General features: G+C 33.6%; 1 protein-coding gene across 2 annotated transcripts; it reads right to left on the reverse strand.

Annotated features, from left to right (window-relative positions):
* Positions 1 to 6,962: 6,962 nt before the first annotated feature.
* Positions 6,963 to 13,335, reverse strand: LOC139488545 (uncharacterized). Of its 2 annotated transcripts, none has more exons than XM_071274254.1 (4): positions 13,201 to 13,335; positions 11,648 to 11,735; positions 9,074 to 9,240; positions 6,963 to 7,501 (listed from the first exon to the last, which is right to left on the reverse strand). In XM_071274254.1, exons 1-4 carry the CDS (start codon positions 13,232 to 13,234, stop codon positions 7,206 to 7,208), a joined length of 585 nt encoding a protein of 194 aa, XP_071130355.1. In that variant the 5' UTR covers positions 13,235 to 13,335; the 3' UTR covers positions 6,963 to 7,205. The 2 variants fall into 2 exon arrangements, with proteins under 2 accessions (XP_071130355.1, XP_071130356.1); XM_071274255.1 differs by having other exon boundaries at positions 11,648 to 11,732; positions 13,201 to 13,333.
* Positions 13,336 to 25,746: the final 12,411 nt, after the last annotated feature.

The raw sequence follows: 25,746 nt of genomic DNA on the forward strand, positions 1-25,746 counted from the left end.
ACTAACTTATTTACCTTAAAAATCGAGTGGGTTGGTGAAATAAATCAATGGGTTCTATTTCGGTCATTAATATATATTCATATATTAATGTTCAGCCTTGAATGGCCGGTTTATTTTGCACAGTAAAAAAAAAAAGCATATTTTGAAACGAGGTGTATATCCGGCGAGCGGGAATCAATTTCTAAATAGGGTTCATTTTTTCAAAAACCCAAGAATGAACAGCTATCGGCGAATGATCAATCGAAAGCAACATATTCAGAGTTCACAAAAAATGTAAGAATGGTTAGTCTAAGTGATAAATTATTGAAATAATGACGATTTTATTTTTTGGGTCCGGATCCAGTCGGAGGGAATCCGGATTTACTCGGTCAGCGGGAGGATATAGGGGTATCTGCCGCATTTGTTTTAAAGTCAAAGTTGCTGAACCTTTTTTGCGATATTTACATGAATTCTTTACTTTCCTACCGCTCTGAATATATAATTTGCCATACATATCGGAAAGAAAACAGCTTATAAATTTATCATTTTTCGATACTGACCTTGTGCATCCTATCTACACGTTATCTTGATGAATAAAATAGTTGCCGCTGGACACTAAGTAGCCGATAACCAAATAGTTTATCTATAATTTCAGAAATGTGTGTATTTTGTAAAGACTTCTAATCACTTTCATGTAAAGTTTAATTTTTCTATTCTTTTGTTTGATTATTATTGTTGTTTTTTTTTATTCATTTTTACACGCTGGATACAATATTAAAATAAGTTTTGCCACTTCTATGTTATGCTAACGCTGGGTGTAAAATATCGACAAATATAATGCCTACCCATGTTAAAATGAGCATGGAGCATGACACGAAGGAATTATTTTTTTAATAAAAGAGATGATTTTTCATTGTTAATTATTTATTTTTAGATGGTGACGTTTCCTAATCACCATCTTATGGTGTTTATATATCTCAACGAGTTCGATTCGCTCGTGTATGTAACAAAGTGTTTGATTTTAACGAAAGAAATCTCTGTATTACTGAAAAATTATAACACCAGGGTTTTCGATATCACAAACTAGTCAAAAGATTAACTAGATTTTATCATCGGTACAAGAACATCATTCGTAAATATAAATCAACATGCAGACATCTTATACGTTCAGGTATTCCACATCCAATCTTTTATGGTAATATTCTTTACAAAGCACAAAAATGTCGGCATTCACATCAAAAGCTAATCAAACCTTTAAACAGACTTATTTAAAAGGGATATAGTTACGACATTGTTGTCAGGTCATTAAAGATAGCATATTTTGGTATTAATATTGATTCACTTATAGAGTCTTTGCATCGGAAATAAACACATTTATTATAAAGCTAGTTTTTGGCATTATACGGGTTATGTTTTTCTCATATATTTTATGATGGTATGATACTAAACCCCTAACGGGAGGGATTGTGGATGATTTTCATATGATGAAGACATAATCTTTCAATCAGTTTAATTCAGGTCTGGTGCTGGCATATCAGTAGCTGCTAGTAGTCCTTTGTTAATGTATGCATCATTGTCATTTTGCTTAGTTTCTTTTGTTACCTATTCTGACATCGGACTTGGACGGCTTCTTTTAAACTGCGTATTGCTGTGTGCTTGTTTTTTCTACATTAGCTAGAGGTTTAGGGGAGGGTTGAGATCTCACAAAACATGTTTAACCCCGCCGCACTTTTGCGCCTGTCCCAAGTCAGGAGCCTCTGGCCTTTGTTAGTCTTGTATGATTTATAATTTTAGTTCAATTATACGTTTTGAAGTTAAGTATGACGTCCATTTTCACTGAACTAGTAAACATTTTTGTTTAGGGGCCAGCTGAAGCCCACCTCCGGGTGCGGAATTTTCCCGCTGTGTTGAAGACCCATTGGTAGCTTTCGGCTGATTTCTGCTCTTTGGTCGGGTTGTTTTCTCTTTGACACATTCCTCATTTCCATTCTCAATTTTATAGAAAACTAAAGAATAAGCAACACGAACCCCCACCTTAACTGGGAGTGATCTCAGGTGCTCCGGAAGGGTAAGCAGATCCACGTGGCTGCACTAAATCACAAATATATCTAGCATTTCCCAATGTATGTTTCCTCAATTATTATAATAATTAGGAGATAACTGTATTGTATTTTAAGCTCCGACGGCAAAAATTGGGGATTTGATGGTCGCAAATTAAGTTTACTGGCGATGCGTTAGCGGAGACAGTAAACGGGTATTTGCGACCATCAAATCCCCAATTGATGCCGTCGGAGCTTAAAATACAATATTGTTATCTCCATTCTAATGAAACTGACAGAAAACAACGTTAAAACATGTATTTAAAATCTGTCATATGTCGTCTGCGCTTGCGAGTACATCCCATAGCATCAATTATGTCAATTGATGCCAATCAATTGTGTCAATCGATGCCATGTAAGAAAGTGACGTTATCCAATCAAAATGATCGTTACAAACGTTGTTGCATTAGAATGCGTCATTGACGTCTTGATTAAGATGCTAAACATAGTTTTTATCCTGACGTGGCGTAGTTTTTTGTAAAAATGAAGAGATGTGGTATGATTTCCCGTGATACAATTATCATAAAAACGATAAAAGGGCTCATCATGACAAAATTTAAATGCATTCAAAGGCGAAAGCAAATGGCATAATTTATTATGTAAAATCTGGTGGCAGATGATAAGTAATAAAATGAATATCCTAAGAGCTGACAATAAATAACATTGCATACGACAGGATGAAAACGAATATTCAGCACCACAAAAAATTAAAACGAAAAAACGCATGTTGAGCAACCGGCGACAATGGATAGGAAAATAAAAATCCTCTTGCACTCTCTCACCCCTACTCCCGAATATAAAATGGTCGGCCCCTTCGAACAAAACTAAAACAATCGTGACCGTGTCAACTATAAAATTGTCAGACAGCGTGCACGTATGTTAAACTAAAATACTCCACTGAAAATTGATTGCAATGAAAACTCGAAACAAATTCTATTTTATCAGCTGCTCTAGAAGCTGCACTTAATGTGCCAATTATTTAAAGAATTATGCGTCTGAGGAAAAAAGTGTAAGACGGCATACAACTACTGAAAAATAAATGCTTAAACAAAACAATATGAATCACGAATTAACGAGTAGTTCTGTCTGTTGTTAAGTGTATGAAAGAACAAAAGTGTTTGGTATAACTTAACGACATACACATCAATCATGTCAAAAGAACATTTAAGAACTCTTTCAGAGGCTACGGACTTGAAAACTTGTTGCCTTTTAATTTTGTTTAGAGTTAAGCGCATTTATTGTAATTAATTGTATTGTTCATTCGTATATGTTTAAATAATCAACTGATCGAGATGAATAGGTGGAGGGGATGATTGGGATCTAAAAACAAATCTTTATAACCCAGTCAAAGATTCCGTGCCTTTTAAAAGTCAGTATTAAACATTGACAGCTGTTATTTGTTATAACTTTACATTGTGTGTGTGTGTTTGTGTGTGTGTATGTGTGCTTTTTTTCTATTTATTTGGAGAACGTGGTGTTGGTGGCAGATCTTTGATTGTTTCTGTTAAAAAGATGAAAATTTAACTGACGAAGAGGTTCATATTGTATATGTACAATTACAATCGACCATGTGATCGCAAAAGACACCACAGATTATAACAAGACTGGATTTTTCACTGTCTTGGAACAAACCCTATATTACACTGTAGCACAGCTTTGTAGAATACCTACTATAAATACACTACATCTGAATTAATGTCATACATTTTATTTGATTGATGAACAAGTCCTTTTGACTATCCGACAGGGGCTTTCTAGGGGCAATAAATATACAAACTTTAAAATAAGCTGGGTTTTTAGTAGATACAAGTACACACCCGTGATATCGCGGGTCCGTGACTGAATTAAAGTATATAACTATGCCTAAGCCTTATTTTAGTAATTGGTATTGTCATCTGATAAAGTCATGTCGATTATAAGATACACAGTTTTTTCTGCTTTCAAATCTTTCTGTTTGAACCCGTCGACATGGAACTTATCAATTATTGGAAATATTAATTATTTGGAAAACAAAAGGTCATGGCTATCCAGGAATGGGTATTTTTTAATCAACAGCATTGTCCTATATTAGTTATCTTAGAAAGTCTTGCTGATTGCTGAATAACCTACAATAGGGAACAATTTGACAGTGATTGAATTTAGTAGTGTCAGCCCTTTGATTATGACCCGTGTATATAGCAAAATCCTAAATACACCGTTTGGTGGTGCGCCTGTCAAATGCGGAACGTACAGATAAGGTAATAGCTAACAGGTGAATATACTATTGGTATCGGTATCGGATTAGACCCGGAACTTGTTAATTACATGTATTGGCAATATTGATTATGTGGAAAACAAAGGGGTCTGGAGTGGTGTAATTTTTAATCTACACCATTGTCCTATATTAGTTATATATAGAGTTGAATTCTTTGATTTGTCGTTTTTACTCGATGACGGCTGACAAATTGGACCTCGTAATTTTAGTATTATAGATTATACTTGTCACACCACAGTTGAAAAACAGAAAGACAATGCAACACACGGAATGGTGAAATCTGAATCGTACACATATTGTGGCCATCAAAATATTGCATTCTCTGAAATAAAGAAAGGCGAAGTACATAACGTGCCATCATCTAGTTATTTCACGATCGATCAGCTTGAAACCGGATCATTCCGAACAGCCAAGGAACCAATCAACAAAAGCGATATACCACACGTGTCATCAGCTGTTTACTTCACCCTTGATCCGGTAGAAACTGGATACGATAGAAGCCATCAGACCACAGCTACTGCAAATACTTATGAACTAGCATCGCCAATATGTGATGAAGTCATAGATGATGATCCGTATATTGAAACTGTTGATGATATTTATGATCATGCGCAATGCAACAGACATAAGAGTATCACTTCTGACGATTTGTACGACTATTCAGTTGATGACACGTATGACGTAGCTGATCACATCGGTAAAATAGAAAATGATCAAACAACGCCTTATACATGTATAGTAGAGAATACATATGAAAATTTGTGAAGAAAAAAATTACAGTTAATAATGTCTTTGAAAAAAAATCACATTTTAGGTTAATAAATGTGATCCATACTTTGAAACTGTTAATATTACACTGTTGTATGATCACTAGGATCGCAAAAAACAAAAAGTATCACTTCTAAGGTGTGTTAAGCCATTCAGTTTTTCGCCATAAGTTTTGATAAATATAAAAAATATCAAGATGTGGTATGATTAACAATGAGGTAACTCTCCAACAGGAACTATAGGTCACCTTTAACATTTACCAAAACTCATACTGCATATACTAGTAGCAAGATTTAAAAAGTCCCGAAATCGAAATGACACATGCATGTAAAACAATTCAAACAAGAAAACCAGCGGCCTGATTTATGTAGAAAACAATAAACGAGAAACAAATAGGATAAACAAAAGTCAATGACTGAAAAAAGAAAAACTATAAAAAAATCAGCTGAAAAGGGCTTTGACATGCCGTTTTTCTCCAATATCGACTTGCTACATATAGTTTTCTTTGTTCGTGCTGTGTAGACATTATTATAGGGAAAATAACACGTGTAACTGGTTATATCTGCTTCATTTTGGTACTGGTGGATAGTAAGGCAGTTACATGTACTATGTCATTGTTGCAGCACGAACGTGAACCCTAGAAATCTTTTGCATTCGTTAGTTTAAAGGAATCCAAAGAGTATGAATTGGTATATAAAAAGATTGGTACTTCTGAACTCGTCTTTGGACATACCGCTATCTCAATGTATCCATATAATTATCTGCATTAAACTTTAAATATAGTTGCAGCCACCTGTCTTTAATAAAGATGTTTGTAGTGGTTTAAGTTTGCAATTCTACATGACCAAGTTATAAGATTTCAAACTAGGGATAATTGGAAACATGTTATACTACTAAATAATCTGAATTGAACGGTCACAGTTCTGAGAAAACTGTTTAACAAAGTAAATGTAATGGCGCAAGTCAACTGAAGCCGGTACGTGCCATTGGGGAATTGTTTTTCCTTTTAATTTTAACTCGTTATAGCGAGTTACCTAATTCGTTATAACGACTTACATGCATGTAGCTAACTCGTCATAGCGACGTAGTAACTCGTTTGAACGACTTAGCCTAACCTGTTTTAATGATTTAGTAATTACTTTATCGAACTAATTTTGAGTAAAACAATGTGGATTTCAGCAACAATATATCAGCGTATACGGTCTTCAAGAATGAGCAAAACACAAGCAGTAAAGTCAGCTATATAAAGCCCTCGCAAGGCAATTGGAAAGCAATAAAAAAAATTGACTTATGACAAAACAATTAACTAAAAATAAATATTACCCACAAAGTAACAAATTCACAGGGAAAACAGTTTGCCCTTAGTGACTACTTAACTGAACATTTCAGAATTAAATTTAATGTCTGAACAGAACTGTATTTACTGAAATGATAATATCAGTAATTATGAACAATATATTCAAACTCATTCAAAGAAATGAAAATTTTATGAAAAAACATTTCAGACAAAGTTCAGATCAGAATGGCAGATAATGTTATACTGTACACGTACGGATTACTAGACTTAGTATGCATTATTGTTTTTAAGTACAGTTATTAATGAAGCCTGGGACACATTTCCTTTTTAGCATGATCGGGTTTCGTTACTTCAGTTGTTAAAGTACAAATGTACCTTAGGAAGATTTTTATAAAAGTAAGTCAGGTACATGTATGAAGATAAATTTGAGGCTAACACTTAGAAATTTGAAAAAATAAATAAATCAAAATATAGATTTTTATACAGTGGAACTGATGTTCAGGTATCTAATATTTTACCAAATCATATGGTTTGTTTGATTGTTTTAACTTAATATGCACACACAGATGATTTACAGAAACACATTTTTAATATCGTTTGGATAAGAGGTAAGAGGTAAATATCTTGGTAATGAAAATATTTCTGAAAAAAACACAATCAAAGTTGTTGTGATGTACATTTTTTTGTACATTTACACTTATATGTGAATTACATATATGCGCGTGTAAGGTTATAGTCGAAGGAAATATGTTTCTTTATTAAGTTTATTTGACTAATGAAGTCTATAATGGAACAGTATCGTCTTGTTTCATGATGGAATTGCACTGTTGGATGCAGGTGGTTTTGGTCCAGTATTTATTGGTTTGTTGTCGCCACAGTTCCCAGCTGGTGCAGCATTTCCATCATAGTATCCAGTAGGAGCAGCATTGCCAGCGTGATACCCAGTAGGAGCAGCATTTCCAGCATAGTATCCAGTAGGAGCAGCATTGCCAGCGTGATACCCAGTAGGAGCAGCATTTCCAGCATGGTATCCAGTAGGAGCAGCATTTCCGCCGTAGTACCCAGCAGCAGGTGGATTACCGCCAGGATATGACACAGCACCAGCTTATGTAAAAAGATATACACATGATGCGTAGGAATTAGAATTGTTATTTAAAGATAAATTTGTAAAAGCTGTTATATTTTCCGGAGTTAACCGATGTGTAAAATAGACCAATTTACTCACAAAGTAATACAAGAACCAGATGGTACCGTTTTGACATCATAACCTAAGAAAAACTAGTTTTTCCTAATCATACAGTTCTTTTTATTTTTTTAGAAATCGTCGTTTGTTAATAAAAAGAATTAAAATGTTTTATAAAAAGATATGTTTGATGTGAATTGATACGAAAGAAGTTACCATAAGAAGTTATCAATTTTACCAATTATACTAAAAGTTTCCTAATCATCAAAATCATATAAAAAATACCAGACTGAGTGTTCACTTTTTAAAAAAATGCATGATGTTTACCAAAAATATGCTATTAAATATTCTGAATTCCTTTTGATTTTATTGAAAGTAAGTATGGAAGCATGCATACAAAAAACACTTTAAGAAGGACGTAACACTTTTTTTTGCAGTAAGTGAATTTTACCCCTGGGCCAGCTATAATAAATATGAAACGTACTGTGAATATTTCTTTTTGGAAGATAGTTCAACGTATTTGCGTCAGTAATGTGTCCGTAGAATTTGTCTTTTATAAATATATTTGGTGATAATAAGTCTAGTGCCACTGTGGCGGTTGTCTCCGGTCAATGACAGTAAAATATATGTGATTTTGCAAAACCTTTTGGAATTTAGGTTTCTCTTCAGCTATGAACTGTATTTGGCCTTTTTAACTTTTTTTTTATACCGGCGTCATTTGATGTGTCTTTTGTAGACGAAACTTGCGTCCGGTGTACACAGTTTGATGAGTTTAAACACACAAATTAAGGATGAATAAAGTATCCGTTAGGTTTTCCGTCTCTTTACTCATACTGTCTGAGTTTTATCTTCCACAATGAATATCGTTTTCTATTCAAGAACCATTTTTGAATATATTTATTAGTACTGTAGTCCTTAAATGAGTATACCAGTAATACGAAATAAGTTTGTAATCAACACATTTTTAGACTGCAAGAATGTTGTTTTTGTTGGTTATTTTTTGTTGTTAGTGTTTTCTTAAAGCATCGACGAATACATATTTGATCTGAATCATCTTTTAAATAATGTTTTCAAGTGAAAGAAACTCCCTTAGTGCTAAATTTGATAGATTGTTGGTGTATGACATCTTCATGCATTAGCACAAAAAAAACGTGTATAGCGAAGCGACACACATTACATGGACGCTATAAACATGATAAAATGAACAGAACTTGAAAATGCATTTGAACAGAAAATGTGTACAGCACCCAAACATAAACTACGTTTGACTACCACAAGTCTTAGAAATATATTTTTAGCTTCAACGATTTACTTTGAGCAATGATTATTACTAAAACTGCTAACTTTAGTGATGGACCGTAAGCCGCAGGGCTGCATATTTAAATCCACCTGCATAACCAAGAATGCTCCTTGTGGAGCGGACATGTACCCTGCAACCTGTTTAAAGGGTTCCCATCTATAGGGACAATGGTAACATGCATGAACTAACTTACTGTTTGGATTGGTTGGATAGATATACCCTGTCGTTGGCTGGGTGGTATTTCCGCTTACAACCACGCCTGTTGTTCGACGACCACGTCTGCAGCATACGAACACCATAATGAATATGCCTAGTCCAACAAGGGCCCCAAGGGCTATCACCACAATAATTGGAGTTGATCTGAAAAATAATAAATACCATTATACTATGGATTGTCGATTATTTGGTAAATTTCAGGAGCTTTGGGAGGAAGTTACGCCCAACGATCCTTAATTACTGGGCGTATCCCTAGACCCGTTTGGGTCATTAGTGGTCAATTTCCAATCATCGGAATCTTATTGATACACATAACACATATAATTGCATTTGTCGAGTATGAAAAATGAAGATTATGACCATTTTTTCTGTGTTTGTAAGCTGAACATTTGTAAAGATTTTTCTTATTTATATTTATATTTGTTTTAGGAAAGAAAACATATATGTGTCGGACTTCCAATGAAGGGTTAATTCTGTGTACGCAACTTTCCTTCTAGTTGAAGTAAATAGTTAGAAAAATCTCATCCCTGAACTTCAGTGGATTTTGAAGTCAAAGAATGGATTTTTATACATTTAAGAAAGTTGAACTTTGTATTTGACCATGACATCCAGTGTAGTTTTCTTTCTTTGTACATGACACACATTCTAGTACTATAATCAACCTTTCTTTCATAAATAAACACCAAGAGGCTTTCACATTAGAAAGCTAACACGATTTGTCTACATATGCAAAAAGGGGAAAAAGGAGGGGGGGCTTCTTTAACCTTGTATTTTATTGTTGAGTTTACCTCCTTGTATACGAAACAACTTCTAGTAGTTCAAAATAATGCCAATTTCACTTCTGAACCTCAAAAGGGTTAAAGAGTTAAAGAGTGAAAACAATTTGTTTCGAATGGACGGACATAAAACAACATAAATAAAATTTTATACTTTTAACTTTTTTTGTGGTAAAAGTTGAATATCAAAACAATTGGAATTGGTATATCATTCTGAAAATCAACATAAAACAACATTACATTGCTTGTTGACATTTAAAACCAAAGAGCTGAATAGCTCTGAGGGGAAAGACGGCCCTTGTCTTTTTTTTTTTTTTGGGGGGGGGGTATCTTTTGATAGTCTTCATATAAAGAATGAAAAAAAGAACAGCTAGAACATGTAGAAAGGTTGACAATATTGAAGTCAATTGTTGTTGTTTAATCTAATTTTGTTTCCTTAGTTTAGGATTCAATTTGGACCAAGAGATCTGCATCTTCTAAATCTAAACATTCGATTAAAGTTGATAGTTAAGTATGTAAAATTCAACTGATTTCTGTCATTTAACAACAACAACAATGTTTCCTGAAATCTTAATTGTGAACCACTGAACTCCAGGCTAGGCCATTTTCCATTTTTTGTGACAGTACTCTTAAGATTTTAATTTTTTTTCTTACATTGTAAGAAAATTAGGACTGAAAAATCCATTTAATTTTAAATTTCCATTGATAAAGTTCCCAGTTACAACTCTCATCACAGGGATACAGGTACTAATAAAAAATAATATGATTGATGTAAACTGTGTGAAGCTTGTTTCCAGATCCTACATTTGAAATATTTGTAAATTTCATGAATAAATAGGTTTAAACTATAAATGCAACTTTAAAAAAAAAAAAAAAAATTACCATTACAATAATTTATTTGTTGGTTCACATAATTTAGTTTTAATGGAAAACTACTAATCATATACTAAATGTCACTTTTTCAAGTTTTATTTTAGTGGATAATTACTCATCAATTGAGGTGCTCCTGATTTGAAGGAAGATTCACACAACAGAATTTTACAGAAAAAATGAAAAAAATCGTTTCTCTCCCCAATCTCATGTATCTCCACGAACTTCCTGTTTACTTTGAAAGTTGTTGACCTACAAATTAAAGTATTGCATGTTGATGTTTGAATCATCTACAGCAAACATAATTATGTTTAAATTTAACAAATAATAATTTATAATTAGTGCACAAACTCTGAGAATGATTTAAATAACCAGTGAAGGATATCCCTGCTTCTGCATAGTGTGGCATTCCAACAATGACGTCAATATAAAATATAATGTAGGTTGGATATATTTAGAATATCTCGTCATACTGATTTTTCCGGATTGTAAGAGAAACGTAAATAGTGTAAAAGAGAGCTCCAAATACGATAATTTCGCTAGAAACAGAAGGGAAATGGTTAGAAAAGTGTTTAAAGTCAATCTCTTCATTTGTGTGTTTCCTTCTCATCAATCTCAGTAAGATTTGTTGGGGGGTTTTCCACACTATAAAAACAAAATGAATAATGTGAGGGAATGTTACTCTGGTCAACCCCATAGGGGATTGACGGCTTGAAGCCGTCTTTCCCCAAAAAATGACATTTGAAATTAATGAATTTATATGCACTGAAAAAAATGTCAACTACGATACTGAAATTGAATGTTGAATTAATGATTAAAATAGTGAATTAAAGACTTAATAGTGAATGGATGACTAAAACATATTTTTGTATAGATAGTGTCGTAAATCAATATGCTATACTTACAATACGTACACACTGCGATTAGTACAGTACATCCCGACCGCATTATATCCGTAATTGTAGTAAGTGCAGTATGCATCTAAAACACCTACTAAAACATAAAATGCAGTTATTTTAATTTTAACTTTGTTTTACATTTTGTCGTGGTGGTTCCAGTTAAAGCCGTCTATACGGTATGGATTTTGCTCATTGTTGAGGCCTACGTTGACCTATATAGTCGTTCATATATGTGTCATTTGGTCTCTGGTGGATAGTTGTCTTATTGGGTTTCATACCATATCTTCTTATTTCTATATTAAAGTGTTTAAATATAGATCTCCATGGCGGATTCGAATGGGGGGGGGGGGGGGGGGGGGGGTAAATCGTTTTTTTAGCCTCGCTTCATTCGGCAGTATATAATCAGTTTTATGAATTACGTCCCCCTCCTTTCATAAATCAAGGATCTACATATGTACATTGATAAAGCATAGGTTATGCAGCTAGACTTTTGCTGAGGAGAATTTCCGTTCTATAGGATAGAAAGTATATATTCAAAACAATATCGTGTTAAATTTGTTTGAAAAGGATAACTGCATTTGTCACACATTGCTTTCAATATTCCATTCAACGGGTCTAAGTCACTGTATATATACAAATAAGCACGTTGTTAATGTCTGTGTCATTTTGGTCTTTTGTGGATAGTTGTCTCATTGGCAATCATACCACATCTTCTTTTTTTATAACATCCGTTTCCTCCAAAAAAACAACAATACAACAACGAACAACACACGGTAAAACAAGTCAGACTTGGTACAGGATTATGTCGATCTATTGCGTTTAAACCAAGTTAACGTAAATGCAAGACCTCCTCCCGCAATTGTCAATCTGGAACCTGTGTCGTACAACTAAGACGAACAATAAAAAAAAATACCACACAATCCAGCTACATTTAGCAATAGAATGACCACTAATTTGAACAAGGAAAAAAAAGACCAGCACATTATTTTGAAAGCATGGTACAAATGTGATTACTTCTACAGAAAGAAAGCTAGACGAGGTACATGTAGCTATTTTACATGTAGCTGTGGGTTGGATACTGCCGCTCATGAAAAAAAAGAAAATACACAAGATGGAAAAGAAAAAAAACAATTGAGACACAATACAAAAAAAAACAAAAAAAACAAAAAACAAAAAAAACAAAACAAACACAATCCTGCTAACAGGTTAGTTGGTGCTGAATAATATTATGCATATCATAGTGATTATTTGCAATTCACAATTCATTACCCTATTAATCACTGCATATATGTAACTACATGTATCTATAATTCACCGTCAACATTATTTGACTATTTATTCTTTTCCGTTATCATTCAAAACTTAGTACATATCAGACAAACTTACTGTACTATGTCATGTACATGTTTGCGTGTTAATATGAAATCCATAAAATGCGTAGTAGATCGAAATCCCTATATATTAAGAGAGTATTATAATATTTAAATAAACATATAACAAAATTTTCTATAAAATTTAAAATACTATGCATTTGAAATAGATAAAACAATCATACTAACCAAGAAGCTGCAATATAACAACGAATAGTAACATTTTTGTCCAACTTGATGGTTTAGTGTCCTTCAAAGTTAATTAATAATAAAATATACTTGTAATAAGTGTACTTGTACGATGCTAACACTTCCGATTTAAGTTTTTGAAAAATAAAGCGTATATGTATCATCAATTTGTTTACTTTCCTGTTAAAAAAATGTCGTATTTAAACATGGAGACTGAGAGTGGTATTACCTAATATTTAATTAATTCGGCGGACTTATTGTTTTCTTTATTTTGAACGATGCAATCATCTGCTTAACATTTGTTTGATATATTTTGTAGGTACTAGTTTTCATGAATGGATAGAAATAGATATTCGTGAATGCTTTTGAAAAATTGGGATGTAGAAAAATTCTGCAAAATAAAATATGTATTTTAACATACGTGCATCATATATATACCAATGTAATAATCTACGTACGAATATTTAACTATTAAAATAAGAAGGCGCTTATAATGAACTAAGAGTATACTGTATGTATTAGACAAAGGATAATTCCCTCAAACATTCAGCTCAACCTTGTACCCGTACAGATTTTATTGGCAGCATATTTACATTGTAGTCATTGTGTATTTTGTTTCTGGCCGCTATTATACTTCAATGTTAGTACGCATAAAACCTTTGATCATTGCATTCTTAAAATCAATAAGATCGCTTCCTTTTAAGAAATTTACGAAATGCTTTTCAAGTCATCTCAATGTAAAAAATACCAGTAATTACAGTATTACTAAATATAAAACGACATGGATGCTTGAAAATAAATATAAAAGTGACATTGCCAATATCTTAAGCAACTAACCAATTTCGATCTTGGTCTTTTACTATCGCTGGGTAAAGCAGATGAGTCCTTATCTTTCCAGGAAAAAAAACAGTAGCCAAAATGAGAAAGACCTTTAATATTTACAGGTGTGCCATAGATATTGCTCTTATGGCAATTGGTGAGTTTACATATTCAAAGGTTTTAAGTTTTTTAAGGATGTTCGTGACTTTCTATTTACACTATATTTGTACCTCCTAGTGTGATTGCCTTGGCTAAGAAATGTGTGAAGATACCAGAAGACGATTTCACAAATGTCAACTATATCAGTCAGACGATTTCACATATGTCAAATTTATCAGTCAGACGATTTCACATATGTCAAATTTATCAGTCAGACGATTTAACAAATGTCAAATAGAATATCAGTCAGACGATTTCACAAATGTCAACTATATCAGTCAGACGATTTCACAAATGTCAAATATAATATCAGTCAGACGATTTCACAAATGTCAACTATATCAGTCAGACGATTTCACAAATGTCAACTATATCAGTCAGACGATTTCACAAATGTCAAATATAATATCAGTCAGACGATTTCACAAATGTCAAATATATCAGTCAGACGATTTAACAAATGTCAAATAGAATATCAGTCAGACGATTTCACAAATGTCAACTATATCAGTCAGACGATTTCACAAATGTCAACTATATCAGTCAGACGATTTCATAAATGTCAACTATATCAGTCAGACGATTTCACAAATGTCAATTTCACAAATGTCAACTATATCAGTCAGACGATTTCACAAATGTCAAATAGAATATCAGTCAGACGATTTCACAAATGTCAAATAGAATATCAGTCAGACGATTTCACAAATGTCAACTATATCAGTCAGACGATTTCATAAATGTCAACTATATCAGTCAGACGATTTCACAAATGTCAATTTCACAAATGTCAACTATATCAGTCAGACGATTTCATAAATGTCAACTATATCAGTCAGACGATTTCACCAATGTCTAATATATCAGTCAGACGATTTCACAAATGTTACATATATCAGTCAGACGATTTCACAAATGTCACATACATCTATCAGAAGGATACCTGTCAATACTGAATACTCGTTCGATTAATTATAGTGGGAGATATTATGGACATAATTGTGCAAATCGTGATACAAGCATGAAATTTGGTATAAGGTTGACTAAATGATACTTATAAAAAATCCGCTGCTGGCCAGAAAAAAATCATTTTTTTCAAGATGGCCACCACACATTTTAGAAATGGCGTCATTACAAATTGGAAATCATTCGTTAATCCGTTGAAAAGTATGTTATATGTAAAACCCAATGTTAGATTTGATAAAAAGTAAATGACAGTTCCTAAATTACGACTAGACAATACATTAATGAAACTAAAGGTGACTTCCGGTTTCAAAATGCCGGCAAAAAAGTCAAAAATTTCAATTTTTATATTTTCAAGCAACTTCACAAGGGATGTAAATCCTTGAAAGATGTGATATAGGTATAAACAAATGTAAGTTATGATAAAACGTTAAAAAAAAGTTCCTAAGTACGACAAAACAACACAAATAGTGATTTCCGGTTCCAAAATGGAGGCAAATACGTAGAAAATATTTATATAATTTCCATCAACTTAACAAATGATAACACTCTTTGTTAGGTTGTCTTGTTTGGTTAAAAAGACAGATTGCTTATCTTATAATTATTTGACAATTGAGAAGTACCGCAGCTAATCATTGGTTTTGTAAAGTACATACTTTTAAAGAATTAAACAATATGAACATGTTTTTTTTTTATTGACAATATAATGCTTCTGATGGCATGAAATTTCGTAAAAGAACAAATCTGCAATGTAAACATATTGTAATCTGTATTATTACCTGACCATTGGTGTCAGCCTGTAAACTTTTTCAACCAGTTTTACATGTTTGTATTTTTATTTGCAACTGGTTTTTATGTGTACAGCGATGCAAGTGGAGGAAATAAAAGAGACGTTGCACGGTTAACAAGTGGTTCAATAGTGTCACGCCCTAAACAGTGTTTATCCTTTTGGTATCATATGTATGGGGATGATATTGGTAGATTAAAAGTATTCCAAATGAATAGTTTAAATGGGAATAAAAGCGCATCTTCCTTAAAAAGTCTAACCAAATTGATGCATGGCTTCAAGCGACTATCGACTTAAAAAATTTGGGAATCTACCAAATCAGGTTTGAAGCTATCCATGGAAATGGTCCAAAAGGAGATATCGCTCTCGATGATATCAGTATTGTGAATAAAAAATGTGCAGGTACTGGTCTAATAGATGTTTAACTAAAACACATAAACACGTGAATATATAACTTTTCAGGCGATAAGACAAGTACATAAAACGACAAGTTGTTTACACGCAAAATCACAATCTGTCAGATAGTTGAACATTGACAAATATACGATCTTGAAGCTTGATATTTAACATAAATAGTATCAATTTTAGAATAGAAAATAACATTAAAAAATAATCTTCATCCATTTGAAAAAAAATATCAAAGATACATGCCTTACTGCAATTTGGAACACCAAACGTGAGTTTCGTCTACAAAAGATTCATTAGGGCCACTCAAACAGTTGGAGATTCAAATGAAATATGAAGTTGCAGAAATGTTCTGAAAAGTTGTGCGAAAAGTAAAATATTATCTATATTAACTAAGGTTCTTCATAGATAATGATGACACAGTGCTGAAACTATATCTACCGCAAAAGTACCTGTAATGGAGAAGAAGCAGTCAACAGGAATTCATTTGAACTGTTTTATGCAGTTCATTCTTCAATGTTTGTCTTTTTGGACAATAAAGTGAAGTTACAAGCCACAACATACATTAAATGGGGAAGTACACAGTCATGCAGCAGCAGTAGGAAGAAAGTATGTTTCAGAAAAGGAAACATTTGTCGTGTAGACTGCTGGTTCCAAGTCCAAATAAAGGTGGAGGGAAGTCATTTTTCTTCTAATTGGCGCAATCGTATGTTTTATTTTTAGCGCACATGATACTATATAATTTTAAAACAGGTGGCGCAAACGTAGCATTGGAGAAAAAAGTTGTGGCGCAAAAGGACGAAATTTAGGCGCAAACGGATCTCTTCCAATCTACCTATGTCTAATTAATGTGATTGTTTTGATAACCATGCACTTTTGTTGTGATAACTACTTGCACCTATTCCTCGAATGCCAACATAATTTTACAGGTAAATTGTCGGAAGATCAAAGGATGTTGGCGTTCAAGGAATAAACCGTTTTATCGACACGCGCCTCAATCAGTTGATTGTCACATGTGTAATCGATGGTTTTTCAATTCTAAATTTAAAGAGATTGCTACAATATTGAATTCATGTATACGTACCGATATTGGTAATTGACAACAGTAAATCGCGTTTGATGCATTGGCTCGTAAACATTTTCATGAAGTAGTTACTACTAAGTGTCTACTTACAGACAGAAGTGTGGTCCTTGGATGGTCCTGTAAATTTTGTCTTCGTTGATCCGCTTCCTTTCTTCCACATGTATCTACCATTACTTTTTGAAGAAGGAATCCATCCACACAATGAATGTTCAAAATTACAGTTATAGGCAATTTCTGACTTGTAAATTCAAAAATATTTTATATACGAAACTACTGGAAAAAGGATAGGATATATAACACTTTCAATAAACAGCTAAGACCAAAAGAAGATATTGATCAAAGTGGGAAAAGTTAATGATTTGTATTTCATATAACTATGCCTTTAAAAAACAAAAAAATGTCGTATGTCTATCTACTGATTTTACATACAGCAGCTGAAATTCATATATTTTTGTGTACCCAGATTTGTTAGGCATTCGTTTTATGCAGTTTAACCTGCTATACCTGTAAACATTAAATCAAATATGACTAGCGAATTAAAAATGTCAATAAATATTATTCACTTGAATATCAATAAGACCTGGTTATTCAAACAGACAGAAAGTTTGTATCCTTCAAAACATAAATGTCGAAATATTCATTTTCAACAAAATATCCAATTAACGGTGTTAAAGATCGATGTTGGTTGTGAATTGTGGTGTTACACAATATAATGTCTTGTCTCTGAACAAATACATAAAATGATAACAAGCCTGAAGACTTCTCTACTTAAAAGTAATAAAAATATATTTCTCTATTTCTCAATACTAAAAGTGGCACCAACTCTACTAACTGATTGTTTTCTTTAAATTTATGTTAAACATGCTAATATCAAGAAAGTGAAAACATTCTTTGATAATTTCTTGAAATAAATTATATAACATGTATCATTCTAACTTTTCATTATACATGTTATAATCATTAAACAGCCCAAAACATATTTAGTATTTACCTAGACACGAATATGACAAGCTGAAAAAATCCAAGTTCCAGTAAACAGCTATTCGGCATTATTGATGTAATATTGCAACTGTTTTGTCCATTACATTTGTTTCTTGTTTTAAAATGTTCTTGCTCTGAAAGTCTACATTTATCAGGTGCACATTTACTATTGGCCTCCACAGATATGTTCAATAGTTTGATAACAGTATTGCCTGGACAAATGATAGACTTTGTTTCGTTGAAACAGAGACATATATATGTCTCATATGTCTCTGGTTGAAAGGAACTGTAATCAAATGCTTTTCTGAAAATAAAACAATTCAATTATCCACGTGTATCAGTAAACATTTAAGGTTTTTTTTCCAGACTTGCATATTTTAGTTTTCGATTCGCCTCCGATTCTAACTATAATAGTTTTTGCTTTGAAGACTTTTTGTAAAATTTAAAAAAAAAAAATACGAAACACATTAAATATAAGTCATTGTAGTGATTGCAAGCATTTTGTTGATAGCACTGTCGACTGCTTCTTATTGTCTATCAAGGACTTAGTAATAAGTACTTGCATACTTTTTTTAAACCATTTAGTACTTTTGACAATTAAGTTCACATTATATATGCTATTTTTTCACAGCTGGGTTTCAAACAAAAACTTTTTTATTTTTTTCGGTATATATTAGTTGAAACAAACAATGTTATAGTAATATAGGACTTCTCCCAAATGATCGAAACGAACGTAGGGTGATTAGGGCAGTACATTTATGATTTAAAAGCAGCAATGTTTGTATGTTTGATTATTTCTATTTTAACTTTGTTTAAGCTTTGATCCACACAAACAAAAAATCACGCTACTTTAAGACTTTTGTCATAAACACTTTAACATGTTTAAATAATTTTATGTATTTTCTACTTTTTAAACTGAAGACTTTTAATGTGGGTTAGGAGATAAAACATAGAACCACATGTCTCCTGCTTACTATTTTTCCATTTATGTTGTCATCATAACCTTTTTATCTGGTCTATTTTTTTTATTTGAAGCAATGATTTTACCTATTAATTTAAATTTTCTTTAATTTTAAAATGTCGAAAAATAAAAGTATATTTTTAAATGATTCAAGACAAGAATGATAAAAAAAGGCTTTAAACAATAATTCATGAATACAGACATATTTACGTTTAAAGTATAATATTGTGTTAACCACTCATACCTGTATATGCCAAGCTAATCCATAAACAAAAGAAAATCAAAACGTTCGTCATTTTGTTATTCATTTTTTAAACGTTTCAGTATGAAGAGATTTTAATTAAAGGACCTCCTCGTAATCAGCCACACTGGTCAAACGCATATTACTACCATGAAAAGAAATCAGCTGATTTAGATGTGTTTACTCCCTACATTGAGAGCCAGCTACTAATTTGTTCGCCGATTCAGATATAAGCCAAAATGCAGATGTTCGTTGAAAATTTTATAAATCCATATACTAATTTAAAGTGTTGCTATTCAAAGGATTATCTCAATATAAATGTGTTCTAAAACTACCATGAACAGTGTAAAGATTTCAAGCAACCTCTTTCCTCAAAACAAAAACAAATACGAATTTATATTTATTTTAACTGTTCTGTTTCTCGTACTAAATGTTGCCCCATTGTCGACAAAGCTTTCTTATGCAAATATGTTTTAAAGGACACATTATGTAAACTAGTTATGAAAAAACTAGTGTTGTTAAATAGGAGGGTAATATCTATATGAGATTAAGCGCCCTTTAATATATACGGTTCTATTGCTTTTATAGGCGAATTTTGTTTTGTCTTATGTCAGCTTCCTGGTCAAAATTTCTTGATTTGATGGTTAATTTTATCGTCGAAATGCTTTGTGTCACATGGTGTAGCAGGTTTCGCGATTCATGAAAAAGGAGAATAATGTTGCCTTCGATTCTGTCTTTATAAGTTAGAGTCATATATAGATTAGAAAACGATTTGAATAAATGCTAAGAAAAAGAAGACAATTATCATTTGCAAAAGAATTTTGATGCGACTGTCATACAAGTGAGAGGTTACGCTAGCTATAAAACAAGGTTTAATCCACCATTTTCTACATAAGAAAATGCCTGCACCAAGTCAGAAATGATACACACCTTTCTATTGCATGATTCTAATCCTCTACCTATTCTCGATATCTAAAATAAAATAGTCTTATTACAAAGCTGATTACACTTGCTCCGCACCTGCGATCAGTAAATATAAGAGGATAGGGTATGAGTGCCAATGCAACTCTCCATTCAAGTCACAACCATTATAGGTTAAATTACAGTCTTCATCACGGAGCCTTGGCTCACACCGAACAGCAGGTTATAAAGGGCCCCAAAAATGACTAGTGTAATACCATCCAAACGGGAAAACCAACGGTCAAATATATTTAAAAAACGAAAATCGAGAAACATTTATGAACCATATCAACAAACGACAACCACTGAATCTCGGGTTCCTAACTTATGACAGGTGCAAACAAAACAACGAGTTTAAACGTTTTTATAGATACGAACCTTCACCCTTAGCTGAAACAATAGAGTTACATCACAACATAGAAATACATACTATAAAATATCAATTGAAATGGCTTAACTCAATCAAAAGACATATTAACACAAGTGAACATACACTGAATGAATAAATTTGATGTATGACAAAATGTAAACATAAAATAAAATAAGGGGTTAGATGTTGTGTGGATAATGTTTAAGTTTTTAATATTTATCAATTTTTCGTCTCCGGACTTTTATTTCTTATACAGTGCTATTATTTTTTTACTTTCAGGGATCACGAATTTTGCCCTCAAGTCAGAGGAACACGAAAATGCAAAATACAATTTGTAGAGATATTATATCATATGGCTCCAGCTCGAGAAGCCAGTGTCATCACAAGGATCAATACAAAATTTTGCCAACATAAAGTTTTAACCGATATTATCTAATCTACGGTCAACTCAAAAAAATTAATAACAAAACACGTGAAGATTTAAGACAAACACTGGCAAGTCACTTTCCTGACTATTAGCTAGCAGTTACTGAAAGCCAGCTCAAACACAGAATCTCTAAATATATTTCCAGGCCGTCGTACTCTCTTATATAGGTAGCTCTACCTCAATGTGACATGCGATTTAATGTCATATCAAATTAAAATCATGAACGGATTCGATGGACAGAAATCTGTACGGAATTTTCAATACAGGAGACAAACGCGACGACTAAGGTTTATTTGAAATAATTGTTGTGATGATCATTAACTAGCTTGTTCATGGGACACGAATCAACGAATTATATGTAACAATGTAAAACTTTAGAAATGTTTTAATAGGATAACTTCCTACAATTACAACATAAAGTTATTTATCTACAAGGTTCACAATTGTTAATATCCGTAATCACAATATCCAACTGTACGACTCACACTACCGGAAACTCCTTCTCTGCTTTCCAACACCTAAAACCTTCGAACCAGTCCCGACCAATTTCAAGGTGTCACATACTCCCCCCCTTCTAAAAAGACACGCCCTCGTGTCTTTATTATAATGTTTACATATCAGTTTCAAAATCCTGCAAATAAGCAGGCGACCGACACTCTCTCTGTGGACGGACATGAACTTCGCCATCATCATCTTCTTCTACTTCTGAATTACTGTTTTAACTATCACTATCGACTCTTATGTCAACACTATCCTCATCATCTGCAATGCTAAGCTCATGAACTGAATTTTGCTTCTCGTCTTCGCTTCCAATATCATCAGTGCCAGTGTTTTCCCTCCTTGATTTACTAGGAGCTGCAAACTACTGCTCCGATCAGGATTTTGTCCCTTTTCTAAAACTGACTGTTTGTTTTTAGGTTTAAATCTAGAATTTCTTCTAAATTTAATCGCCTCCATTCGAACTTCACTTTCCGGTTCAGACGCCACAAATTTCTTCAATCGATTAAAGTGGACAATCTTTGATTTTGCATTTTGTTTCTTTATTTTGTAATCCACATCAGAAACTTTCTCTAAAACTACATACGGTTCCTTCTCCCACGGACAATGAAGTTTGTGTGTTCTTCCTGGTTTTACCGCGGGATTGTATAACATAACTAAATCCCCTACACTTATTTGCTTTCCCGTTATTTTCTTATCATAATAGTCCTTTTGCCTCTTTTGGGAGTAATTTATGTTCGTTCTAACCTTTTCAAATGCTATATTTAAATTCTGACGTAGAGATGTAACATATTGTGTCTTATTACTTTCCTCTTGTGGACATTCCCCAAATACAACATCAATGGGTAATCGAAGTTCGTGTCCTAGCATTAACATTGATGGCGAGAATCCAGTCGTTTCGTTTACACTACATCGGTATGCCATCATAAGGAAGGGTATCTGCTCATCCCAATTCTTTTGATCTTCTTTAACATGCTTACTTAACATGTTAAGGAGCGTTTCATTAAACCTTTCGACTTGTCCGTCGCACTGAGGGTGATATGCAGTCGTTCTCTGCTTCTTTGATTCAAATAATATGCTGATTTCTTTGATCAAGTTCGATTCAAAGGCTCTTCCTTGATCACTGTGTACGGCATATGGTGCTCCAAAGCGACAAATAAATTCCTCCACTAACTTTTTCGCTATGGTTTTTGCCTTGTGGTTACGAAGGGCAAATGCTTCTGTCCATTTAGAGAAATAATCTGATATCACTAATATATATTTATTACCCCTTGACGACGTGGGTAATGGGCCTAAAATGTCCATAGCTATTTTTTCTAGTGGGGCACCAGTTTTAACAGAAACCAAAGGTGATCTTAAGTGTTTTGCAGGATTTCTCCGAGTAGCACAAGTAAGACATTCTTCACAGAATATTTCAACGTCTTGAGACCATCCAGGCCAATAAAAACGATCTTTCGGCTTCCTCAACATTTATTTTCTTTGTCCCGAGATGTCCACCGCCTATACCAGAATGCAATGTTTCCAAAATGTTCCGTCTTAATTCGGTAGGTACCAAGAACTGATAGGCAGTCCCATTTGTGTCTTCGAATTTCCTGTACAGAATACCATCTCTAGGAACTATATTTTCCCATTGACCAATCAGCCTCTTTACCGTACTTGAGTACCCTTCCTCCATAATTGGTTTATCATTACTAGCCGATTTCAAGTCTTGAATCAGATTTAAATCAACATCTTTCAACTGCGCCTTTTTCCAATCAATTTGTTCACCGGCACAAACAGCTTGACAAAACTCACTATATATATCGCTTGTTATTCATCATCCCTTTCTTCTGTTTCTAATTGTGCAGTTGGTCGTCTAGACATCCCATCTGCATTATTATGGTTTGATCCCTTCCGATGAACAATCTCCATGTCAAATTCAGATAGATATGCTTGCCATCTTGCTATTTGATCTTCCGGTTCCTTGAAGTTCCAGAGCCACGACAATGCCTTATGATCTGTTCTGACTTCGAATTTCTTTCCGAGAAGGTAATGCCTAAATTTCTTTACAAAATACACTAATGCCAACTTTTCCTTTTTTGTTACACAATAATTTCTTTCACTTTTTGTCAAGGTTCTACTTGCATAGCTTATAACCTTTTCTGTCTTGTTATGCAACTGTGAAAGGACTGCTCCAAAGCTGTTTCAACTTGCATCTGTATCCAATATGAATGTTTCTTCCAGTGAAGGATAAGAAAGTATTGGTGCTCTTATTAACGATGACTTTAAAATTTCGAATGCCTCACTGCAATCTTTAGACCAAACGAAGGTTTCCTCTTTTAAAGTAATTTATGGAGAGGCGAACAGATGAGATAAAATCCTTTAATTAACCGTCTGTAATAACTGGCTAGACCTATAAAGGATTTCAGTTCCCGAACATTAGAGGGTTGAGGCCATGATTTGATCGTTTCAATTTTTTCGGGGTCTGTTTGAATACCTTGATCAGGACACTTGACACTTCTGCCTGCAAAGTGACACTTACTAGGCTTCAGTTTAAGGCCATTTTCTCTGAACCGCTGAAACACTATTCTCAATCTTTCAACATGTTCGTCAAATGTTGAGCTAAAAATTACCACATCATCCAGATAAATTAAGCATATTTCAAACTGAAGACCTTTAAGAACATTTTCCATTAACCGCTGAAACAGACCTGGTGCACCCGTCAGTCCAAACGGCATAACATTGAATTCGTACAGCCCATACGGTGTTGAGAATGCCGTTTTGTCCTTGTCGTTCTCTTCTACTTCGACTTGCCAATAGCCATTGGCCATATCAACACATGAAAAGAATCTTGCACCAGAAAGCGTATCAAATGTGTCGTCGATGCGTGGTATCGGGTATGCATCTTTTTTGGTAATTTCATTTACCTTGCGAAAATCCACACAAAAACGAGTGCTATTGTCCTTCTTCTTCACTAACACAATGGGCGAAGACCAGGGACTACTCGATGGTCTTATCACTTCATGTTCCAACATATCATGAATTAGTTCTTTAACTTCATTTTTCTTGTGGAGTGGGATTCTCCTTGGGTTTTGTTTTATTGCAGCTTCATTACCAGTGTTAATACCATGTCTTACTAAGTCTGTTCGTCCAATATATCTGACGGGTCTTTCGAGAAAATGTCATTATACTCGAGCAATAATGTTTTTAATACCTCCCTTTCTCCACTATGTAGTTTGGAATCTATGTTGAATTATGTACCAGGAGCTGCAAACTGCTGCTCCAGGGTCTTATCAATCATTTCATTTGGTGATTTCCTGTCGAATTCAGTGCCAGGAGCTGCAAACTGCTGCTCCAGCATACTGCAATTCGTTATCTTAAGCCCACCAGAAGCTGCAATCTGCTGCTCCAGGGAGGGCTTACACTTGTGTTCCTTCACAGGAAAAAGGTATCCAACTGTCGTGTTTTTATACATCGTAACATCCTCAGCCGAGACATTCATTACTCTAATGATGCATGAATCCTTCCCTTCTGTTAACATGTAAGCTGCACACACTTTGTCGTGATTTTCGAATCTCTGTTTTGGTTCAAATAAAAACGTTCATGTCTTTTGAAACCCCCTTTCTTTCTTCTTCACCTTTCCTGTCAGTAGCATCTCATTACCCGAAGGAATACATACGGTTTGCTTTAGATTTACTCTACAAACAGCAGCACTTCCGGTCGAGTAATTTACATCACACTCATTGTTATCAACTTAAATAGTCACTAGAACACACCCGTGATATCGCGGGTCCCTGACTGAATTAAAGTATATAACTATGCGTAAGCCTTATTTTAGTATTGGTATTGTCATCTGATAAAGTCATGCCGATAATAAGATGCACAGTTTTCTCTGCTTTCAAACACTTTTTG

This window comes from Mytilus edulis, chromosome 9, assembly GCF_963676685.1.
Source record: "Mytilus edulis chromosome 9, xbMytEdul2.2, whole genome shotgun sequence".
Classification (NCBI taxonomy): Eukaryota; Metazoa; Mollusca; class Bivalvia; order Mytilida; family Mytilidae; genus Mytilus; species Mytilus edulis.

Bases quoted from the DNA above. Each gene is read 5' to 3' on its own strand.
- LOC139488545 (XM_071274254.1), bottom strand. From the start codon at position 13,234: ATGTTACTATTCGTTGTTATATTGCAGCTTCTTG. The intron at 11,736-13,200 runs GTTAGTATGATT...TTTATGTTTTAG, and splicing joins TGTTATATTGCAGCTTCTTG to TAGGTGTTTTAGATGCATAC. The intron at 7,502-9,073 runs GTAAGTTAGTTC...TTTTTACATAAG, and splicing joins CTATCCAACCAATCCAAACA to CTGGTGCTGTGTCATATCCT.